At 44.0% G+C, this 23,575-nt stretch overlaps 1 protein-coding gene across 2 annotated transcripts in view; it reads left to right on the top strand.

Moving 5' to 3' along the window:
• The window catches only part of LOC120908952 (cadherin-23-like), a 169,275-nt gene that overhangs the window by 5,375 nt on the left and 140,325 nt on the right, over positions 1–23,575 (top strand). For both annotated transcript variants that reach the window (XM_040320484.1, XM_040320485.1), the window contains exons 2-4: positions 5,770–5,889; positions 7,670–7,850; positions 16,220–16,353. In XM_040320484.1, the coding sequence (XP_040176418.1) occupies positions 5,770–5,889; positions 7,670–7,850; positions 16,220–16,353 (435 nt within the window). The remainder of the gene's footprint in view (positions 1–5,769; positions 5,890–7,669; positions 7,851–16,219; positions 16,354–23,575) is intronic.

Below are 23,575 nucleotides of genomic sequence, written 5' to 3'. Positions count from 1 at the left end.
TACTTGTTTTTTTTTTTTTATGCATTTTTTTTTTTTTTAAATTTGGTCTTCTGTACTTATGATTTGGTTTATGTGTGTGAATGATGTGTGAATGTGGGGGGGTGGCATTCCTAAGAAATTAAGGTTGTCACTCTCAGTTTTGGTGGAGAAGGGATCCCCAGGACCAGGGAGAAGTGCAATCCCAGGTTCCTGAATGGTGTATGAATGCACAGTGACATAATTGGAGCCGTGGCGTGGCGTTACTGCTCCCAAGTCCCAAGGGGGGGGGGGGACTTGGATCTAATCCAATTCGATGTGCATGTGATGTGTCTGTGCAAGGAACCACAGTGGTGTGCATTCATGCATTATCATTGTGACTTTATTGATGTGCATTTACAGTGAAAAAATACATACTTATTGTGACATTAATCATGTACATTTACTGGGAAAAAATGCCTTCTGCAAGGCGTCTCCTAGCTGTTGTGCCCTCAGCAGACCGGGTAGAGTTGGTTGGGATAGTATTGCCTGGGTCAGGGGTCAGGTCATTACATAAGTCAATATGCAGTCCCCTTCTGAGGGCAAAGTTATGGAGTATGCAACATGCCCCAATTATTTGACACACAAAGTCAGGGGAATACAGCAGGGTACCCCCAGACTTATCCAGGCATCTGAAGCGGGACTTCAGAAGCCCAAAGGTCCGTTCAACCACTCCCCGGGTTCGTATGTGCGCCTGGTTGTAGCGTTGCTCTCCTGGGGTTTGGGAGTTCCTGAATGGGGTCATTAGATGAGGTCCCAAGGCATATCCTGAGTCACCTGTAAGGGAAAAGACAGGAGGATATTAGTCATGCATGTGCCCCTTGTGATGTCAGCATCATGGGGGGGACATACCTGACACACATGTCACTCACCAATCAGCCAGCTGTCTCCATACATGTTCTGGTCAAAATCTCTTGAGATCTGTGTCTGCCGGTAAATGTAACTATCATGGCAGGATCCAGGAAATTTAGCACAGACGTGCCAGATGAGGCCATGGGCATCGACGATGACTTGCACATTAATGGAATGCCAGCCTTTACGATTCCGGAACATGTGCTCAGTATCATGGGGTGGTTGTAGTGCCACATGGGTACAATCAATGGCCCCGATGGTGCGTGGAAATCTGGCAATGTTGTAAAAGTCGGTCATTGACTTTAAACGCTGATCCTCCTGGGTGGGTTTCTGAAACTGATTTCCCATGCGCAGCAGGATTGCAGGGACCACTTGGTGCACACACCTGCTGATGGAGGATTGTGCCATCCCAGCCACGCCTCCACTTGTGCGTTGGAATGAGCCAGTGGCCAGAAAATGCAAAGTGGCCAGTACTTTGGTGAGTGGCTGCAGGGCATGGGAGCGTTGGGTTGGGCTGGTAAGATCATCCTGAAGTATTGTTGTTAATTCCAGGATGGCCTCACGGGTAAATCTGTAGGTGCGGTAAACTTCACAAGCAGGCATGCCAAACAAATCTTGCCGTGGGCGGTAGACCCTCTCCTGTGCCCTCATCCTCCTCCTCTGTGCCCTCCTCCTTCTTTGTGTCTCTATATCAACTAATGCAGCTAGTATCATTGCTGGTCCTGGCATTTTGGCAGAGAGATTTCAGTCCTGAACGTGTGTGTGCTGAGCTCTTCCTGAATGGTGTTGCTTCAGCAGACATTCAGACGGCATGTGTAAAATTAGGGCTGCTTTTATAATGTGTAAAATCCCACCAAAAAACTAACAGGTGCGCACAGGGCGTAATCTACGGCGCACACACTTAATTCTGTGGATCGCCCTATCTCCCTCATTTGCATCTTTGCCTATCAAATAAAGCGGCGTGCCTAGCGTAATTTGCGCACGAGAATGCGCCGGCGTAATATTTTTAGGTAGGACGGAAAAGCCCGAATTTCAGGCGCTTCTCGTTTTGAGGATCGGGCGCAAAGATACACGCCGTGTAAATTTAGAAAAATCGAGTTAAGTCGGCGTATCTCTTTTGTGGATCTGGCCCTATATTCCTGTATTTTCACTGACTAGTCACTGTTATCCTCACATTGATTGCAGTCTAAGGCTGCTTTCACACTGAGGCGCTTTGCAGGCGCTATTCCTTTAAAAATAGCGCCTGCAATGCACCCTGAAAGAGCTGCTCCTTTCTATTCAGTGTGAAAGCCTGAGGGCTTTCACACTGGAGCGTTGCGCTGGCGGGACGCAAAAAAAAAGTCCTGCCAGCCGCATCTTTGAGACTCGGTAGGAGCGGTAAAAATACTGCTCCTATAGCGCCCCTGCCCATTGAAATCAATGGGGTAGCGCCTCCAAAACGCTGCAAAACTGCATTTTTGCAGGGGTTAAAGTCTCCCTGCTCACGCCCGAAAATTGCGGTAAACACGACGGTAAAATGCCGCTTAAAATATGGGTGCTTTACCGCCAGCGCACCAAGCGCCTTAGTGTGAAAGTACCCTAATAGTCTAATGTATACCATTGCTGTTAACAGTGTTACTTGGTGTAATTCTGTTTTCTTTTTTTACTAGATCATTATCAAACCGTTGTTCCTGTATTTTACATGCCATAATAAGCAATTGTTTTGTTTTTCCGAGCTGACATAATAGGGTAGCTATATTGTTTTCAATTCTTCCCAGAGATGCTGTTTGGTTCAAAATGGGTATTTGTTTTAACAAAATGACAATGACAGTTTTTTTTATAAATTTTTTGAGAGTCAATATTTTTTAGCTTTCAGAATTATTTCATTATATGGGAGCTTACAGGTATCTATTGATAAAAACAATAGGCTATACAAATACTAGGGACATAGTCAGTGGTTATTATAAAGGCAAAAGTTTTGTATACTTTAATGCATTGTCGGCATTAAGGTACAAAACTTTTCAGTATCCGTGCCAGCCTCCATACTGCCCCCTTAGGCTGGGTTCACACCTGTGCGGTGCGAATTCCAGCTCTGTTTTCTCTGCAAAGAGAAAACAGAGCTGGTTAGTGATTTGTCTGCGTTGTAGCTGTGGATTCGCTGGCCTGGGAGAGGGGAGGGGGGAAGTGTAGTGAGCAGGGAGAGAATTCCTGTTCAGAACGGCACACATCTGTGAATCAAATGCGTTCCCATAGAAGATAATGTGCGGTAAATTCGCACCACAATGCCTAAAAAACGCCCACTTTTTTGGGCAATGCGCAGTGTGAATGCATTGCACATATGTGAACCAGCCTCATTAAAATAAATGTATTTTAAAATGTTATGCGAATTAGATGCAATGTAAGCCGCAACCAATTTGCATAGGTGTGAACCGAGCCTTAAACACTTACATGAGTTTCATCTCAATCCAGCTCTGTGCCTGTCTGCAGCAGTCAGTCAAATTCTGTGAGGAGGGAGCAGGGGATGGGGCCACACTGCACTGTATGTCTAGGGACACACACAGCCCATCTCAGGAGCACACCCACATGAGTGTTCCCCCAGCAACCAGCTTGCTATGGGCACTTGGAGAAGTGGAAGAGCAAACCTCGACTTTGGAGGACCCCAGAAGAGGGGGTTTGGGGCTGCTCTGTGCAAAACTATTGCAAAGAGCAAGTAAATATAATTTGTTTATTTTTTTTATAAAAAACATTGAAGCTTTACGGTGTAGAAAATGAAAAAAATATATAATGTTGTTCATAGGTGTGCGCAGCCTAATGCATTAGGGTGTGCACCCCAAAACGCAAACACTCATGCGTGTGTGTATATATATATATATATATATATATATATATATATATATATATACACACACACACACACTCTAAATAAATTTAATAATTTTACAATTTAGTAGGGTAGTGGACAGAATTAGAAGTTTTTTTATTTTTATTATTTAATTTTTGTATTATTTTTTTAAATTTTATTTATTTTGTATTATTATTATTTTTTTTAGAAGCTTTGGTGAAATATCAGCAGGGGGAATCTGTGCTGAACAGGGTCATTAGGGTGTGCCCAGGCATACCCGGCACACCCCCTGCGCACGCCTATGATGTTGTTGAACTTTTATTTTATTTTTTTATTGAAAATTCAATGATACATTGTAATGTTGAGTATTGACAAATCTATGTAGAATATACATCATCACTATGGAAACTTTACAATTTGAACCACCGCTTCGTTGGCGGTTGATGACAGAAGGACAATGGGGGGAATTGAGAGAACACAAGTAATTGTGTAACATAGAAAAACACCTAGAACTCACGTTCTCTTGTCATAAAAACCTCATATAATTTGGGGGGGGGGGACTGATTAATCTCAATCTGCTTAGGAAAGTTGGCCAGTCAATGGAGTTGGACGAGAAGTGGTTTAACTCTAAACTACATAAGGAGATGTGGGACTACCTTCAACATTTTATGGTGTCAGCCAGGAGTGTTGATAATTAAAAAAAAAACTTAGATAGGCATCTTGGCAAACGTAATATACAGGAATATGGGAAATGGTAGAGACATAAATACACACACACTCATACCTCCACACCAATAAAGGTTGAACTTGATTGGACTGAAGTCTTTATTCAACCTTATCAACTATTTGAATGGAAGATCTCTCAAGGGGTTTTTTTTAGCAGCAAAATTTGTTTTGAAAAGCAAAGATATTACATAAAAAGGTTTATTTATTGGTTTGATGGTATCAAGGTATAAAGTATCAAGGTCAAAGTTGTAAAAAAATGTTCTGGCCTCAACATTAAAGCGGATCTCCACTCTAAAGTGGAGTCCCGCTGATCGGAACCCTCCCCCCCTCCGGTGTCACATTTGACACCTTTCAGGGGGGAGGGGGGTGCAGATACCTGTCTACAGACAGGTATCTGCACCCACTTCCGGCCCTACGATACGGGCAAAGGACGGGTTTTTTCCTTCCTTCCCGTCCGTCCCCCGTTGTATGCTGGGAACACTCGGCTCCCAGCACACAGCGGGAGCCAATCGGCGGGCGCAGCGCGACTCGCGCATGCGCCGTAGGGAACCGGGCAGTGAAGCCGGAGCGCTTCACTTCCTGGTTCCCTCACCGAGGATGGAGGGGGGAGCAGCAGGGTGACGAGCGATCGGCTCGTCATCTGCTGCGATCGGCGCTGGACTCCAGGACAGGTAAGTGTCCTTATATTAAAAGTCAGCAGCTGCAGTATTTGTAGCTGCTGGCTTTTAATATATTTTTCCCGTGGCACATCCGCTTTAACAACATACTCATTAACAGATTGGAAAACTACACATAATCATGTTATCTGAACTCTTGTACTGTTATAGAACTTTACACATTATCCCTACGCGTTTCGACCTTTACTGGTCTTCTTCAGGGTATTTTTTCATCTTCCAATGAGAGCCATGTCCGATGGTTCCAAAATATCCACATGCTGCTCTCCCGCCCTCCAAGGATGAGCCCCCGCCTTCACGTCACTTGCAAGAAGTCACCCCTTTGGTTAGACTAGGGAGTGATCCAAGGGAGTCGGAAGGACACCCAACATTATCTTAAATCATAAGGATTATCCACACCGACAACCTTGGGCAGTGTGTGTGGTATTAAAGCAATGAAGAAAATCCATTGACTCCTGTGTCTGTGAAACATATGTCAATGTTTGTAGGACTAGCGATGTTTAAGCAGCCATCCAGGGATCTCTCTCCAACTATTTAACTATAATATACAAAGTTTTCATTTTAAATGATATGCAAACTCTTTGAGCCTCTGTCTTTCACTGTCTTAAAGTATTAGCCAATTTCTTTTTTTGGTATAGGATATTAACGGTAATCATCTTGCATGTTTGATTTTGTTTTTAGGGTCTGATACGTGCTGTGAAGGAACTAGATTATGAAGTCTGTCTGGGTAGATATACTCTAATTGTAACTGCAACAGACAGGTGTCCCATTGTACTACGTCGGCAGACCTCCACTACCACGGTATGTATTAGGAAAAAAATACACAAATTATAAGGGTTAACCAATTGCAAAATAGTTTCATCAAATGTGCACCATGTGCAGCTATTAAGTAGACCCAGGGGGCACGTTCGATTTTTTTATGTTCGAGTCCCATAGACTTTAACAGTGTTCGGATGTTCGAACAAATTTATTGCCTGTTCACATGTTCTGATGCGAACCGAACTGGGGGTGTTTGGCTCATCCCTAGTCGGCAACATCAAACAGCAGTTCAGTCAGCCGCAGCAAAGGAACTATGGGCATCCTCTGGAGGAAATCTTGGGTGAAACAGAACTATGCCTAAGAATGGCAGCAGTAAACAGCCACTTTTCTAGCAGTGATTCATTGGTTCGGTTTCCGTAAATTGCATTAGGACCAATGTTATCTGAAAATTACTTCTTTTATGTGATAGCTTTCTTTCTAGAATTATTTTCATGTATGCACCCTTGTTTTAAGCATTCAGCTGCATGACACATGTTCATTCCGTGTTTAGCTCTCTCTTTAGTCATGGTGCTTCAGAAGAGTACAATTAATGGTATATATCTTAAATAAGTTGTATGTATGTTTTTATTTAAGTCTAACTATACATTTACTATTCTGTTCATAGTACTTCTATCCTTTGTGTTTACTAGAGCCAGAGGCTTAAATTCTAAGAGATTACACACAGGAGAAAATAGTGTGTGTTGTATTTCTGATTTTAGTGACGCTCCTGGTCATTGTTCATAATCAATACTTATTTAAAGTTCAACTCTAGCTAGGAGGAAAAGAATATAATTATCAAGGTACTTTCTTTCCTTGTGTACAAACACTCTCCATTATTTTTAAGTATTTCTTTTCCGAATGCAGCTAGGTTGTGGAACAAGTCACTGCTGTTTTCTCCCTATGGCAAAATTGCTCCCAGTCTTTTTCCTTCCTTGTTGCAGTTTACTGAAGGAGAAGTGTAATGTGCTTACATGTAGCCTTCTACTGTGGCTGATTATGATTTCCACAGCACCAAGCCACGACCCATCCACTACCATGGCCCTAAGCTCTGCCTTCATATATGCTCACTATGTTGTGCATTCCCATTTAATCATGGGAAACGTAGAGCCTATTTTTGCCAATGGATGTGATATGCGGAGTCTGCATAGATCCCCCTTCCGCATTCCTTCTGAAACAGCACATTTTCCCTGGATACATCACAGGGATCAAAATCAAGCATGAATTGAAAATTAAGACCATCATTTTAAGAATTATACAGATTTTTATTGAGTGTGTGGATCTAGGAATCCAAAGTGGGCAGGATCCTGGAGTTCAACTTTTAATTAGGACCTTAAATACATTTAAATTTAAATTAGTAGACAGTAAACTTAAAAGAGCTGTAAACCTATTCAAAAGTAATTTTCAAAATTTTTAAAAGTACAGCTTTCATTAAAATAATACCTTTTTTTTGTATTACTTTAAAGATCCTGCCATGAAAATCCTTGTCTCCCAATGGCTTTTCTGCCACACAATCTCCCGAAGGGAGAGCCCACTAGGCATGGAAGCTATGCAGAGAACTCTCTACCTTTTTCGCAATGAAGTGTCCAATCAGAGAACATTGTACATTCATTGAGAAAATTCTAAGTGTTCCCTGAATGGTTATGTACTTATATAAAAATTGCAAAACTTAAGCTTCAACATTCCTGAGGATCCAGGAGTGGTACCATTAGCCATTAATACCACAAATTTAGTCATGTCAAGAATGGCTGTTACTCTTTTAAATATATATCATGTGTTTTTACAGGTCTTGGTCAATGTTAATGACATCAATGACAACTGGCCAAAGTTTCCAAATTCATATGAGGGTCCTTTTGAGATCACGGAAGGGCAGCCTGGTCCTAGAGTATCAACCTTTAAAGCTGAAGATAAAGATTCTGGTCTCAATGGCCAAGTAGAATACAGCATTGTAGGGGGTGATATTCTTGGTAAGTGTACGTTACTAACATTCATTCACTATGATCATTTCAGTATTGCATAGGTATTTTATATTTTTTGAATTCATCTTATTATAAATTGTCTTGTGTAACACAAGTTATATACATGTGGAGGACTTAAAAAAAGAGTGATTAGTATGTCTACTTCTTCTCCAAGGCATGCCTTTGAGAAGTGTTGAGGACAAGTGTAGCTTTTATTAACACATAAAGTAGTGCAGGTACAAAGACAAAATGCAGTGACCGGTTTAGGAGTATTTGAATGTTAAAGGGGTTGTAAATCTTCGCGTTTTTTCACCTTAAAGCATCCTATGCATTAACTGAAAAAACATCCGATGCTTACAGGCATCCCCAGCCCCCCATTTACTTACCTGAGCCCTCGAAAGTCCCACGTCATGAACACACTGGCTTCTCTGCTCTTCTCGCTTCTTCATTGGATGATTGATATCAGCGCAACCATTCGCTTCCGCTGCTGTCAATCAAATCAATGACACTATGGCCGCCGACTGTATCACAGGAGCGCACCCGCAAGCTAACCCCCTTTGGAGAGCGCTTCCAAGGAGGGGGTTAGCAGAAAGGCTTCTATTTTTTCAGTTAATACAAAGCATTCTCTAAATGGATGAGGTGGCGAGGAAGGACAGTGATGTCACAATGGCCACCTCATGCAATTAAAAAACACCTTGAATTCATTGGTGAAATAAAAAACAAGGCTATCTGCGATTTGCAGCAGTGTGCTATGTGAATAACCTCATGTGGTCAGTACACAGAGTAGAAGCTGCTTAGAATAGGATCTAGAAGATCCTGGCTATCGGCTCGTTCCTGCGAATCTCCGTACTGGTACAACGGCTTCTTTAAGAGCCATAGCGGGTGCCCCCGCTGCAGGGCGGGGGATCCGATGCACATAGATGCACGATGCCATGGTGTCCGTCAGCCACCTGCAATAGCAGCACGAGAGTCAGAATGGGGATTTGTGTATGTAAACACACCAATTCTCATTCTGACAGGGGAGGAGAGACAGATCTGCTATTCCTACTAATTAGGAACAGCTATCTGTCTCCTCCTCCAGTCAGTCCCATCCCCCCACAGTTAGAAACACACATGAGGGAACCCATTTAACCCCTTGATCGCCCCCTGGTGTTACCCCTTCCCTGCCAGTGACAATTACACAGTAATCCGTGCATTTTTATAGCACTGATCACTGTATAAATATCAGTGGTCCCAAAAAAGTGTCAACGGTGTCCAATCTGTCTGCCACAATGTCACAGTCCCGCTAAAAATCACATATTGCCAACATTACTAGTAGAAGAACAGGTGGAGGCACCAGAGATGCTGCTTGCTGAGTCATCCAGCCTCCCTGAGTCACTCAGGGAAACAGTTTTTTTTTTTTTTTTGTTCAGCCCCTGACAGAATAAAAATGAAAAAGAAACACCTATGACCAGCTTTACATTGATCCAAGCTTGACGAATGTAAGTACACAATAAAGATCATGCCTGGAGTTTGTTTTTAACTATAATGCAATGATTGGGTGTGAGAGCAGATCATGCAATCAACAGTTCAATGACTGGGTTTTAAAAACAAGCCTATTCAATTATCAGTGCAAGGAACAAAGCGTCAAGTGCAGATTGGAGTAACCAGTAGCAGCCAATCAGAATTCACTTTCCTTAAATCAGTCTATTTCAGGATATCCTTTAATTATATTTCATGTATAGTAGGGGTGATGGCACACCCTGATATGTTTTAAGCAATGGAGACCATATTGAGTTACACAGCTTGAGTACTTCAAGATGGATTCTGAATGACTACAACAGGTAACACTCTTTTTTCCTTTGTAGCATTGTTCCTTTCACTGTTTTACTGAATACCCTGCTATAATTTACTGTATTCACAGGGAGAGGCATTGCATGTAATTTTTATCGACCGGAAACCTGCTCCCAAGATTGCATAAACAATTTTGCAGAGAAATGGCATGACAGCTGTGTGTGCCAAAACCAAATACAAACCACATTTAAACCAAATACAAACCATGTTTAGTGCACCACCAAGAAAAGCCTGTGATGTAGAGATGGCATTGATGCTAATATGTACTAGTAGTTGTCTACCCATTTTTCTACAAAATGAGTGCATATTAAATTATGTCTCATCACTCACCACAGAGGTCCAAATATCTGTATAGTTTAGGTATAACTCTATTCCATGGTAATATGTATTTATTGATAGAATATTACAGCACAATGGCAGCTCTCATCCAAAATGTCACTATATTCCATTGTCAACATACACTCCCCAGCCACTAAACCTTGCTAGTACTGGGTTGGACCTCCTTTTGCCTTCAGAACTGCTTTAATTCTTTATGGCATACTGTAGATTCGACAAGGTGTTAGAAACCTTCCTCCCGAGATTTTGGTCCATATTGACATGATAGCATCACACAGTTTCTGCAGATTTGTCAGCTGCACATCAATGGTGCGAATCCCCACCACATCCTAAAGGTGATCTGTTGGATTGAGATTTGGTGACTGTGGAGGCCATTGGAGTACACTGACCTCATCGTCATGTTCAAGAAACCAGTGGTGAGATTATTTTAGCTTTATGACATGGTGCATTATCCTGCTGGATGAGACTGTCATCCTACTTTGCCCTGTGACATGGTCCTACATCGATCCTACTTTGGTCCTACTTCCACCCAACTTGAATGAACAAGATAAGATTTTTCTCTGACTTTGAGATAGTACGACTTGTCCTTTGACCATTTAAAACAATCCCAGTGTTAGATCAATTTCTTTTACTGCTGCTGTAATCACCATGTTGGATGTTACAAGTTGGATGGTTAGGACAAGGATCTGACTTTGATCCGACTTCAATGATATCCAATGGGCTGAAGTAGGACCAAAGTCGGATCAAAGTAGTGCAGGAACTCTCATGTGAAATTTATTGTTTTACACACACCATGCGACATGTGCTCCCAAAGTCAGAGCGTATGTCATACCAGTGTGAACACGTCCCAAAGCTGGGTTCACACTGGTACGACACGACTGTCATCCTACTTTGCCCTGCGACATCGGTCCTGATTCAGTCCTACTTCCATCTGACTTGAATGAACAGGATAAGATTTTGCTCCGACTTTGACATAGTCAAAACCATCCCAGTGTGACAAAAATTCCTTTTACTGCTCCTGTAATCACCATGTTGGATGTCACAATTCAGATGGTTAGGACAAGGATCCGACTGAAGTTGGACCAAAGTCGGACCAAAGTAGTACAGGAACCTTTTTCGGACAGACTTGTGTCGGACCAGTTAGAGCAGAAGTCCAACCTGAGCTTTTTAGGCTGGGCCTCTCCTCTGGGTCACAGGAGTGCAATTTGTTTTGAAGTCTGAAGTCCGCTCTTAGCTGCCGTCGCTGCCATCAGTCGAGGCACCGCGTCATCTCGACTTTCAAGTCTGGATCCGCCAGCTGCCTTGATTGATGGCAATCTCAGCGTTTCAGTGAGCCACTGAGACAGCCACTTCCCGCCCCTCCGCGGTATTCGGAGGCTCGGTTCTCAGTGCAGAGACGCCGGGGGGCGGTCTGATGCTGCATCCACTGAGGTAAGTATGGCTTGCAAGAAAAAAATAAAAACAAACTTCTCTTTTAAGAAGGCTCTCATAGGGAACCACTAATTTACACACGTCATGCGACCTGTGCTCCCAAGGTCAGAGCATATGTCGTACCAGTGTGAACCCAGCCTAATAGAGGAAGTCGGATAATATCTTGTACATCCTTTGTTAAAGGTATTTGTGGAAAGACATAAAGATGGGAGGTTTGATACCAAAACCCTTTAATTTATAGTTTTGTTTTGACATTGGACTACATTTTAAATAACAATCTTGGTGTTTTATGGTGCTAATATAGGAAGTAAATTAGATCCTCCAAGCGGTATACGAAACCCAAAAACAAAAATGTAATATATTGCAGCTTACCAATCATTAGATGGGGTGGCTGCATTAATTTTCTTTTTTAGGCTTTTCCCTCTGTTTTCACCTGGTGATCTGGTCAGTAACACACCTCCTATTAGAGTGCCCTCTCTCTGGATGAGGGAGCACAGGGGGCACATCAGACAGCAGCATTATTAGCATAGGTGTGCGCAGCCTGTTGCATTAGGGTGTGCACCTGAAAGCTCAAAAATACGGTATCGATCTTTCACTGTGTTCATTCAGAAAAGGTAGGGGCCGGTAAATGACATTATCCCTTCCTCCACTCATCCTAAAATATCATCTATGTGTGCCCACTACTGAAGCCAATGGGAGAGGAGGGAAGCCAGCCATGCTGTGGGAAGGGACACCGGGCTGCAGGGGGAATCTGCACTGCAGAGAGTGATTAGTGCACACACCTATGATTATCAGTCTGGGGGTAGGGGAGTGTTGGATGTACTAGCAAATATAAAAATACCTACAAATTGAAGCCAAACTCCAGTTAACACTTTTGGGATAAACATTTTATCATTGTAAGCACCCTTGTCAGTGTTAAATGGTTTGTCTCATCCCTGTAACTGATACCTCTGGAAGAGAGCTTGTTCTTTTGAAAAACAGACTCACTGGTTGATAAAAATATAAGAAATAAAGCCTAGACAAGAAAGCTAGTGCAGCCATCACATCTAAGAAGTGGTAAGTTGCAATATAATAAATGTTTGCTTTTGAGTTTAATACTGCTCTCATTGGCAATGCTTGCCATCTAGAGTTTTACAGACAGTATAAGGTGAACCTCACACTAGGACCCATCTACAAGAAGAAAGTAAGAAGGTCAATGAATCCACTTTCTCCTCACAAATATTACAAAAGAACCTACATTTTAAGTATTAGAACTTACTGCTTTATGTTACTGGAGAATAACTAAACAGAGGTTTTAACAAACTGATGCTATAAGCAGATATCAGATGACGTGCAGTTGCACAGCAGTGTTGTTTCTAAACATAGTAAATGGGAACTATAAGTTTTGTTTTGCTACAAGAAAAAAGGAGAATGATGCATAACAGTTTTTCTCTTTTCTTTAAGTTGTGTTTGTGCAACCAGATTGTGTAAAGTCAGCATTAAAATCACACAAAAAACTTTGGAAAAACACAGTTCTCTTAATGTGCATTTCATAACGTCCATTTCAAAACAATTAGACCTTCCCATGCAACTAAAAATGTTACTTTTATATTGTCGTAGTGATAGGGTGTTTAAAAGAAACAAAGTGGGGTTCATTATGCATGTTAGTTCAGGCAGTCCCTGGAGTACATACAAGTATTTTGGGTACCAGTGTAATTAGGTTGTAAAGGTTTTTTTTTTTATGATAAGTTTATAATGCCCTGCTATTCCTGGGGGATGGAGACCTCCATTTCAAGCCCCATAGGTTTTATTGGAAGTTACAACATCATTACAAATTCACTTATACACAGATATACAATATATTCTCAGACACCAGAGGACCTTCTTGGCTGCACAATTAGCCAATAACCCAGTCTAAAGCCCTGTACACACGGGCGAGAATCCCGTCGGAAAAAAACGTTGGTTTTCTCGACGGGATTCCTGGCAAGATTTTCTTGCCAAGCCCTGTGTACAGACGCACATTCAAAAGAACCGCCATTCTTTTGAATGGCCAGAACGCGGTGCATTTCAAAGGAAAGTCCTTCTTTAGAGCCAGAGGACTTTACTTCAAAATGAGCCACCAAGGTCAGTTCCCCCCCCCCCCCCCATGCTAGAGGTTTCAGGTGGTCTGGGAGTGTTTAGCCTCATGGTGTGGTCTGATGAGCATTTTTACCATCTCAGTTTGTGAGTAGATATTGTTTGTTTATTGTTTGTTTATCACTTTCTGAGCTGTTGTGCCTGAGAATAATGACCTGTTTTGTATGGTGGAAAAATTATTTGTCCATATTAAATATTAGTATGTTCCAGAGTCCCAACAGTATATGGCAAACCAGTGTAATGATCACTTACTAGGCACAGAGGAAAATCTAAGTAAAATGGATGACCAAAGTCTTTTTCATGTGCTAACCCAGTATTTCTCAACCTTTATTCAGTTGCTGCACCCTTTAAAATTGTGCACAGTCTTAAAACACATCATTCCAAAATGTAAAAATGAAACTAATAGTTTTATAAAATGCAGCAACATCCATATATGTAAGGCACCCAACATTACAGGTGATTTATTCTAAGAAAGCAAATACACCTTTGTCCACTGATACTGAGTAGTATTACAGAAATTCTAATTTCCCTCAGTTTCTCCCCCTCACCCAGTTAATGTGACCTCAGTAATTCAATATAATGAAGCACTTATTCAAATTAAGTTGCTGATCCTAATACTACCACAAAATTAATATAATCTGTGAAAACATGATAATAGTGCACATAATTCCAAATAACTAAAAAAATATGTTCCAAGTGAATAAAAAAAAAAAAAGATCTTGCAAAAAAATGATACAAACATTTTTACATAAAATCCAGTGTCCAAGGGAAACTTCTAAAGTTCCTAAAAATACTCCAAATCTTCATCACTATGCATCTTTTCCACTTTCTTGTGATCACTTAGACCCCTTTCACACCGACGGACCGATCGGGCCCGGCTGTCAGTTTTTCAGGCAGACCCAATCGGACCATCCATAGCTCTCTGTGGAGTGACGGATGTCAGTGGTCTGGTGAGTGTTCAATCAAGCGGTTGGTGACGGTGGCACGTTTTCACGTTTTCATTGGGTGGAAGAATAAGTTGCACTTTTAACATCTGTTTACCACAAGGAGCACTATAAGCAGTGGATATTTTATTATTGGGACGCATTGTGAATTGAACTTTTCTCTGCTGTTTCATATTGAATTTTTTTTTGCTGTTTGATATTGAAATTTCTAGGGGTTTTGCACATTGCATGTTAATACTTCTATGCTGTTTGGATATATTATGTAGTATCTGAAGGGATATTCATATTTATATATATACGGTTTTCTCACACATTTTCTATTTTTTTTGCACATGTTTTTTTACACATAGCGGGCCAGATTCACAAAAGAGATACGATGGAGTATCTCAGATACACCATCGTATCTCGGATTTTTACTAGTCCTATCTATGCACCTGATTCATAGAATCAGATACGCATAGATAGGGCTGAGATCCGACAGTGTCACACTGTGTTACACTGTCGGATCTTTTTTTTGATTTAAAAATGGCGCCGGGGGCGTTCCCGCTGATTTACACTGAATAATATGTAAATCAGCGAGATACGCGAAATTCACGAACGTACGCGGACCCGACGCAGTGTTCTTACGTCGTTTCCGTAGCGCGGTACCCGTCGTATACTTACCCATGCTAAAAGCAGGGGTAAGTATTGTTAAGTATGGCCGTCGTTCCCGCGTCGATTTTGAAATTTCCTACGTCGTTTGCGTACGCCGATTCACGAACACGCGCGTCGCAAGTCCCGCTCACGTCGCAACCACTGACGTCCTATTGACGTCAGTGGGAGCAATGCACGCCGGGAAATTCCCCGGACGACGCATGCGTATTTAAATCGGCGCGGGAGCGCGCCTGATTTAAATATGACACTCCCCTAGCCGCGGAATTTGAATTCCGCTGGGGGAGTTAGGATCCGCCGTCGCAAGTTTGGAGGTAAGTGTTTTGTGAATTTGACACTTTCCTCACAAACTTGCGAGGGCGGATCTTAAAACACATAGGTTACACGGATCTAAAGATCCGCTAACCTTTGTGAATCTGGCCCAGCATGTTTATTTGTATATTTTGCACATAACCTAGTATTTACTAGGGATTTATTTGTATATTTTGCACAGATTTTTCACCAGTTCTAATCTAATTTAATAAAATTTTTCTGATTGGATTGGCGTAATAACACTTTCTTGCATATTTTCTTTTACCCCCTTTTGGTGGTGTTTATAGTACTGCAGCAGATCGCTAATATCAATCCTCTCTTGCGCCAGTGACATTTACATTATTCAATGTGTCCACTGACACCCAGTGCTGGCATCCGATTCGGTCCACACAAAAGCCCGCTGGGTTGAACGGAAGAAAAGCTGATAGTGTGTATCGGGCTTAGGAGGGAAGGGCAGCACTTAGGAGACTATGGCTTTGCAGAGTTCTGCATGAGCATCTTACAGGAGGGGAGAGCACAGGGATGCTACTTTATTGTCCATTCAGAAGGCTGGATGGGTGTTCTAGGACAAACAAAAGATTTAACTGTGGTGGAAAAATGAAAACTTTAAACCTTTGGCAGGTAACGCCATTTATATGCATGTATTTCAGTTGTGTATTTTGCTGTTTGCATTGAGTTCTGGTTTAAGTATGTGATTATTGTTTAATGATTATAAATTAGTTTAATCACTTTCTTTTTTTCTGCTGTCCATTAAAGGGGAGTTTATAATATCATCGGTAGAAGGAGACTTGAGGGTTCGAAAGGACTATGAACTTGATCGGGAAAATATTGCCTCCTACAATATTACGATCATGGCAAAGGACAGGGGCAATCCTCCATTCAGTTCTACGGTAAAGTGGTTTCTACATTGTTGATTTATACTGCTAACTAAAGTTGAATTGCAGTATTCACAGTGTTTGTTCCCAGTAGAAGCTGCATTTCGTGTCTTATATTGAGAGCAGGTATTGTCACCTTTCGTGTTTTTTTAAAAGCTTTATAATGCTCTGAATTGCTCTGAAATTCCAGTTGACATAAAAAGAACATCTATTGTTGCTTTTTCAAATGGTATTTTTCTCTGCATTGCATTTGTTAAGTATCTTCAGGAAATGCTCCAATGGAAAAGAAAAATTATTTTATTCATGCAGCCATAACATCAGGTATCCATGAGCTAAGTGATTTTTCTCCCAGCAGCGGAGATTAAGGTTGTCATGGTCACTTTTATCCAGAATAAATATTACTGTTGTGTCTCTAGTTTCTTTGTAACGCAAGATGTAAGGCCTCGTACACACGATAGGTTAACCAGAGGACAACGGTCTGATGGACCGTTTTCATCGGTCAAAACCGATCGTGTGTGGGCCCCATAGGTTATTTAATCATCGGTTAAAAAAAAGCCAACTTGCTTTAAATTTAACCGATAGATTCCTAACCGATAGGTCAAAACCGATCGTTAGTAGGCACGACCATCGGTTAAAACTCCACGCATGGGGGGCGTGTCCAAGATGGCGACCGGGTTAGATGTCTAGGAGTGGAGCTCTGCACAATGGAGGGGAAATCATCCTGCTATCTGGCGGTGCGGTTCTCACTTCGCCTGAAGATGCGGCACAGTGGGTGAATACCCTCCCTCGTGGATGATCCGGAGTCCTGGGATTTCTCAGTCGGAACGAGATGATGTGAAGCCTCACTTATTGTTTAGCCCATTTGGGGATTATCGTTCTTGTCCTGTTCCAAGTCTGTGCTGGAGATTGGGATCCTTCCCTTCAGTTTTGTTTTTCCCTCTTTCTGGCTGGCTGTGACCGACCCGTTGGTTTCTATGGGCCTTGCTTTGGGGGAGACCTTTACGCCTAAACTGGGACTGACTGGTTGCCCTTACAGAACATTGACTTTGTGCGGGATGGATTGGCAACCCTCCCTGGTATCCTGTGAGTACGTCCCACCGTTTTATTCCTATTTTTATTTTATTTTAATTTTTCTTGTATTCTCTCCGTACCGATGCTCTGGGGGTTTCAATCGCCCCTTACACCAATGGTCGGTCCAGCCTTGGAATTCCCCTGCTCGGCTGAACTGCGAGAACTGGGGGAGGTTGATTAACTGATGGACTAGAGTTTATGTCCTGTTTTGTTCCTCTACGGGGCCTCACAAGACTGTCCTCCTGACTCAGCCGGGGGATACTTCTCCCCCTTCTCTTTTCTTTTTTTGTTTTTTGTTTTTGTTTTTTTCTTTTTGTTCTTCCAGCTCTGTTTGGGGCGTCTCCGTTATGACTCTGCGTACCTAATACCCGGGTGTACATCGCCTGCTTGACTCAAGTACACGACCCTATGTGGTTATTAACCATGTTTTTTGTTGGGGGGATACAAGTGCTCCCAAGTTAGAATGGTTGCACAGGGTGGGGGAGATTTGGGACTTTTGTTCTGTTTTTTGTTTTTTATGTTTTTCTTTTGTCCTCTTTTTATTTTTGTTGTTCTTAGATACAGTTTGAAGGAATGTCGCTTATCTATATGACACAGGCTTACCGGTCATCCCGGCGGCTGCCAGGGGGCTGTCAATGTTGGGGCTCCTCTGGGGGGGCTGTTATGAATGATTCAGATGCGGGACCAGGGTCCCTAGATATGCTTAGATGCTGTCCCCTATGGCCCCCTTGACGGTGATCTCTTGAAACGTCCGGGGGATGAACTCTAACATCAAACGTGCCTTGGTTTTTAAATTTCTTAAACAATACTCACCTGACATATGCATTTTACAAGAAACCCATCTTGTGGGTGGCTGGGTCCTTAGCCTTAAAAATCCGTGGGTAGGCCACTACTACCACGCTACCTACTCCACTCACGCTAGGGGGGGTTAGTGTCCTAGTCCGTAAATCCCTTTCTTTCACACTTTTGGACCTGCATCTGGATCCTGAGGGTAAATATGTGGTAATCCATGCAAATGTTGATGGTATGCTTTTGCTGCTGGCGGGACTATATAATCCTCCCCCAGCCTCCCTTGGATTCCTCAATAAAATAATGCAGATAGTGACATCACACTCGGTTAGTGAGGTGGTCCTGGCTGGGGACTTTAATATGGTGCCATCCCCACAAGTAGATAAATCGACCCCAGACCCAGCTATTGATTCTCCGCTCTCCCGTTGGGCACAGACAATGGGCCTCACGGACGTGTGGAGGTGGAAGTACCCTGGGGTGAGAAGTTTTACCTGTAGCTCTGCTACGTACACGGCTATGTCACGGATCGACCTTTTCTATGTCAGCAGCCCTGTTCTGTCTAGGGTCCAAGAGGTCTCTGCCCTCCTTAGGGGGATCTCAGACCATGCGCCCATTCTCTTGAGGCTTCGGACTGGGGTGGCTCCGGGGGTTCCTTTTGGCGTTTGCCCAGGTACTGGGTGACGGATGAGCGGGTTGAACCTGAGATCGATTCAGCCATTGCTGACTACTGGGCTCCTGACCTGGCTGGGACGGAGACACCTGCCCGCTGGGAGTCATTAAAAAGCCATATGAAACAGCAGTATCGATCTGCCATTGGGGCAGCACGCTCGTCCTCTCGGGCCTCGCTTGCTCAGGCTGAGGCTGCCGCCCAGGAGATGGATGCTAGGTTTGTTGAAACTGGGGAAGAGAGTAAGAGAATGGATCTACTAGTAGCTGTGAGGGAGGTCCAGCTCCTTAGGATCTCAGCAGCGAAGAAGCATCAATCTCAGAGGATCTTCGAACAGGGTGAACGATCGGGGCGTATGCTTGCCTTGCTCTCCAGGGAACCTGTGGATGTCAGCATGTTAGAGATGATCTGGGGGGGCTGCTCTCAGACCCGGCCGACATAAATGCGTGCTTCGCGACCTATTATAGTGACCTGTACTCCTCTAAAATTGATTATACCTCGGTGGAGCTCCACTCCTTCCTAGATGGTATTCAGTTTCCCACTCTGTCGGTGGGGGCCCGCATGTCCCTGGAGGCCCCTATTACTCTGAAGGAGGTGCAGGTTGCGGTGGCGTCTATGCAGGCTGGTAAGACCCCTGGGGAGGGTGGCCTCCCAGCTGAGTTCTTCAAAACGCATAGTGCCTCGCTGGCTGCTAGACTTAGGGGGGTCCTGGTGTCGTCTCTAAGAGAGGGTTCTCTCCCACCTTCTATGATGCGTGCAGTGATTGTGGTCATTCCCAAGCCAGGGAAGGACCCTGAGCTCTGCCCATCCTACAGACCAATCTCCATATTAAATGTGGATGCTAAAATTCTAACTAAGATTCTGGCCAATCGTCTTAATGCAGTAATACTTTCCTTGGTACACGGGGATCATACGGGATTCATGCCAGGTAAGGGTACCGATATTAATTAGAGGAGACTTTTTACGGTACTTGATCAGGTTGGTGGGGGTGGGGCGGGGAGGTAATAGTGTCATTGGATGCTGAAAAGGCCTTTGACTCGGTGGAGTGGGATTATTTGTGGACTGTTTTCCAGACATTTGGCCTAGGCCCCATCTTTCTATCCTCGCTTCGGATGTTATACTCTGCCCTGACAGCGCAGGTTCGGGCGGGTGGCCTTCTCTCTGCTCCATTCCCACTTCACCGAGGCACTCGGCAGGGCTGCCCTCTCTCCCTGGCCTTATTTGCTCTTGCCATCGAGCCTTTGGCAATTCTGCTTCGGTCCTCCTCGGTAGTTGCTGGAATTCCGATTCACCCTATCATTGAGAAAGTGTCCTTGTACGCAGATGATACCCTCCTCTACTAACAGGATCCCCAGCAGTCTCTGACGGCGGCCCTTGAACTGATTGATGTGTTTGGCAGATTCTCTGGGATTCTAATAAATTGGGATAAGTCGGTCATATTTCCCCTGGACGGTGTGTCCCCCCCCCCCCGGGAGCTACCGGGTCCTCTCCAGTGGGTCGATAGCTTTAAATATTTAGGTATTCAGATTCATAGACGCCTGCCGCAATACATGGAAGCGAATGTGCTTCCGGTCCTCCAGAAGCTTGTGCAAAGAACTGTAGTCTGGAAGTCTCTGTTAAAAATGTCCTTTCTCCCGAAATTTTTGTATGTCTTTAGAAACACTCCTGTCGCTATTCCTGCCTCTTTCTTTGCCAAACTAGACCAAATTGTCACCTCATTCGTGTGGCGGGGATCGGTCCCTAGGGTGGCCAGGTCCACGCTCCAGCTCTCTCTTTCGGGGGGTGGTCTGGCTCTCCCCAATTTGAGGAAATATTATTGGACTGCTGTCTTGGTCACTGTGCGATTTGGAGGCGGCTATCCTGGGGTCGAGCTGAGCAACTTGGTTTACAGGGGGCCTAGATCCAACGCACAGGTTACTACCCCCATAAAGACTACACTGCAGGTGTGGTGGCAGGTATGGAGGCTTCTGGGTGAGCCGCAAACATTCTCCCCCCCCACATTCCTCTATGGGGCAACCCTTTCATGCCCCAACTGAGGACTGTGCCTGATCCGCAGTTGTGGGCCAGATACGGAGTGTGAACGTTGAGAGATGTCATGCCTGGGGGACGCTTGCTCCCCTTCGGCACGCTGAAGGGTAAGTTCAGGCTGCCTCCATGGATGTACTTTAGGTTCTTGCAATTGAGACATGCCCTTAGAGCGCAAATTCCCAGGTCTATTAAGGTCGAGACTCACACGGTGGAGAGATTGCTCACGTCTCGCTTTGCGGGCGGGTCGCTGTCCTCCATTTACCTCCGCCTTACTTGTGCGGGTGGCACTGGAGCCTCCAGGGCCTTCTCGGCTTGGCATTGGGACTTTCCGGCGCTGGATGAGGAGGACTGGTCTGAGGAACTACAACAGTTTATTCCCCTAATGATCTCTGCACGCGATAAATTTATACAGCTTAAATTCCTTCATAGGGTATATTATACGCCTCAGAGACTTGCAGTGATGTATCATACTGCTGACGACAGATGCTCTAGGTGCAGGCTAGAGATTGGTAATTATATTCACATGGTCTGGATGTGTTCGCGGGTGCAGGAGTACTGGAGGGCAGTGGCTGCTGACATAGACTCGATTAGTGGAATATCTGTCGGGCTTGACCCTCTGGTCCTATTACTGGGTATCACGAATAATTTGCCTACGACCACACACAAGAAACTGTCTATTTTTTATGGCATTTTATGCCAGAAAGGCCATATTGCTCCAATAGAAGGCTACGGAGCCTCCCCGGGTTGCTGTCTGGAGAAACCTGGTTAACGCAGCTTTGCCTGTATATAAATTGACGTACATGTGACGTAACTGTCCTGGGAAGTTCCACAATATTTGGGCCGCGTGGGTGGCGGCGCGACATCTCACGCTCTGTTCCCGGACGGTGGGTGATACTGTGGCCTGGTCTGGTGGCCTCTGGGCTCGCCTGTGGTAGAACCTGATGGAGATGTGTTCCCTTTCTCCCTCTCCCTGTCTCTTTGTCCCCTGCCTTTGGTTAGGGTGTTTTCAAGAGCTAATTTTTGAAGCTAAACCTTAGTGGTTTCTCAATCCCACTTTATTGTCTCTTGTGCTTATTGTCCGTAATGTTTAGGTATCTATAGTGTGCCCTGATACTGCTTTCTCTTAAATGACAATGATAGGTACCTTATTGTGATGTATTATCATGATACTGCATGGCTTCTTGCATTGAACTTCTATTATTATTATTTTTTCATTAAAAGTTAGCATTGTAGTTAGTGTAGTGTTAGGTTAATATAACTGGATGGAAGAGATCTGGCTATTTTTACCCCTTAACCTACTTCCACGTAATCTATGATTATTTTATGAAAATTTCTGTCACCCACTTATACTTAATTTAATCCACAGTCCCATTATCTGCTGCTGTGCTGGTTCTGGTGAAGGCTACACAGCCAACCAGTCCTGTCTCTTCTCGCTCATACTGACATCACCATACCTTTACTGTAATCATTGCGGAACCATTTGTTTGAATTCCTGCTAATTCATGTTCATCTCATTAGGATGGGATGTGGGTGCTGTTAGTACCCTCCCGCAATGTAGTGCTAAAGATTGGAGCTAGGATTAAACTGGCGGTAAACTACATGTTAAAAAAAAGAAACCCTGCAAGGCAATGTCCTAATGTGCTAGTATGCATCTCATACTAGCACATTATGAGTAATTTACTTGAAAACAAAGCCCTCCAATGCCATGATGTTACTGCTGAGAGGGCTTATTTCTTCCCATGGCCTTCCTTCCGGGTTCATGGCCTCAGGCTAAATGGTCTGGGTGCACGATGACGTCCCTCCCGTGCATGAGCGCGTGAGCCACTGTTTATGGCACAGGCTCTGGAGGTCCAGCACTGTAAGCCAGACCTTTCGAGTGCATGCGCCAGTAATGTCATCGGCTGCATGAACTCTGAATATCTCCTAAACTGTGCACAGGGGGATGTGGCTGTGATACAGATGTGACGTGATGTGAGTGGGCGTGTCAGCAGACTCACGTAGTGCCACGATTATCTGGAACGCTCTGCTTCCATTAAGGGAATCGGATTGCTAGCAGTCTATTGCCCGTGGTGTGCTGTATGATGAATACGCCAGATACCGGGTGTTGGAGCTGAGAAGCGAGAAATCTATTATCCAGTGCTCAGGCAGGAGCCTTTGGGCCAGATTCAGATAGAGCAGCGGATCTTTAGATCCGTGTAATCTATCTGATTTAAGATCCGCCGCCGCATGTTTTAGAGGCAAGTGGGTAATTCACAAAACACTTACCTCAAAACTTGCCGCGACGGATCGTAAATCCCCCGGCGGAATTCAAATTCCGCGGCTAGGGGGGGTGTAGTATTTAAATCGGGCGCGTCCCCGCGCCAATTTAAATGCGCATGCGCCGTCCGCAAATTTTCCCGGCGTGCATTGCTCCCAATGACGTCGCTAGGACGTCATTGGTTTCGGCGTGAGCGTAACTTGCGTCCAGCGCTTTTGTGAATCGACGTACGCAAACGACGTAAAAAAAAAAATAAATTGACGCTGGAACGACGGCCATACTTAACATTGGCTGCGCCTCATAGAAGCAGGGGTAAGTATACGCCAGGAAAACACTTACGTAAACGACGTAAAGTGACTGCGTCGGGCCCGCGTACGTTTGTGAATTGGCGTATCTCGCTGATTTACATATCCTTGCCGTAAATC

This window comes from Rana temporaria, chromosome 8 (assembly GCF_905171775.1).
Source record: "Rana temporaria chromosome 8, aRanTem1.1, whole genome shotgun sequence".
Taxonomy (NCBI): Eukaryota; Metazoa; Chordata; class Amphibia; order Anura; family Ranidae; genus Rana; species Rana temporaria.
Note: the sequence above shows the minus strand (reverse complement) of the source record. Positions and strands in the feature narration are given on the sequence as shown.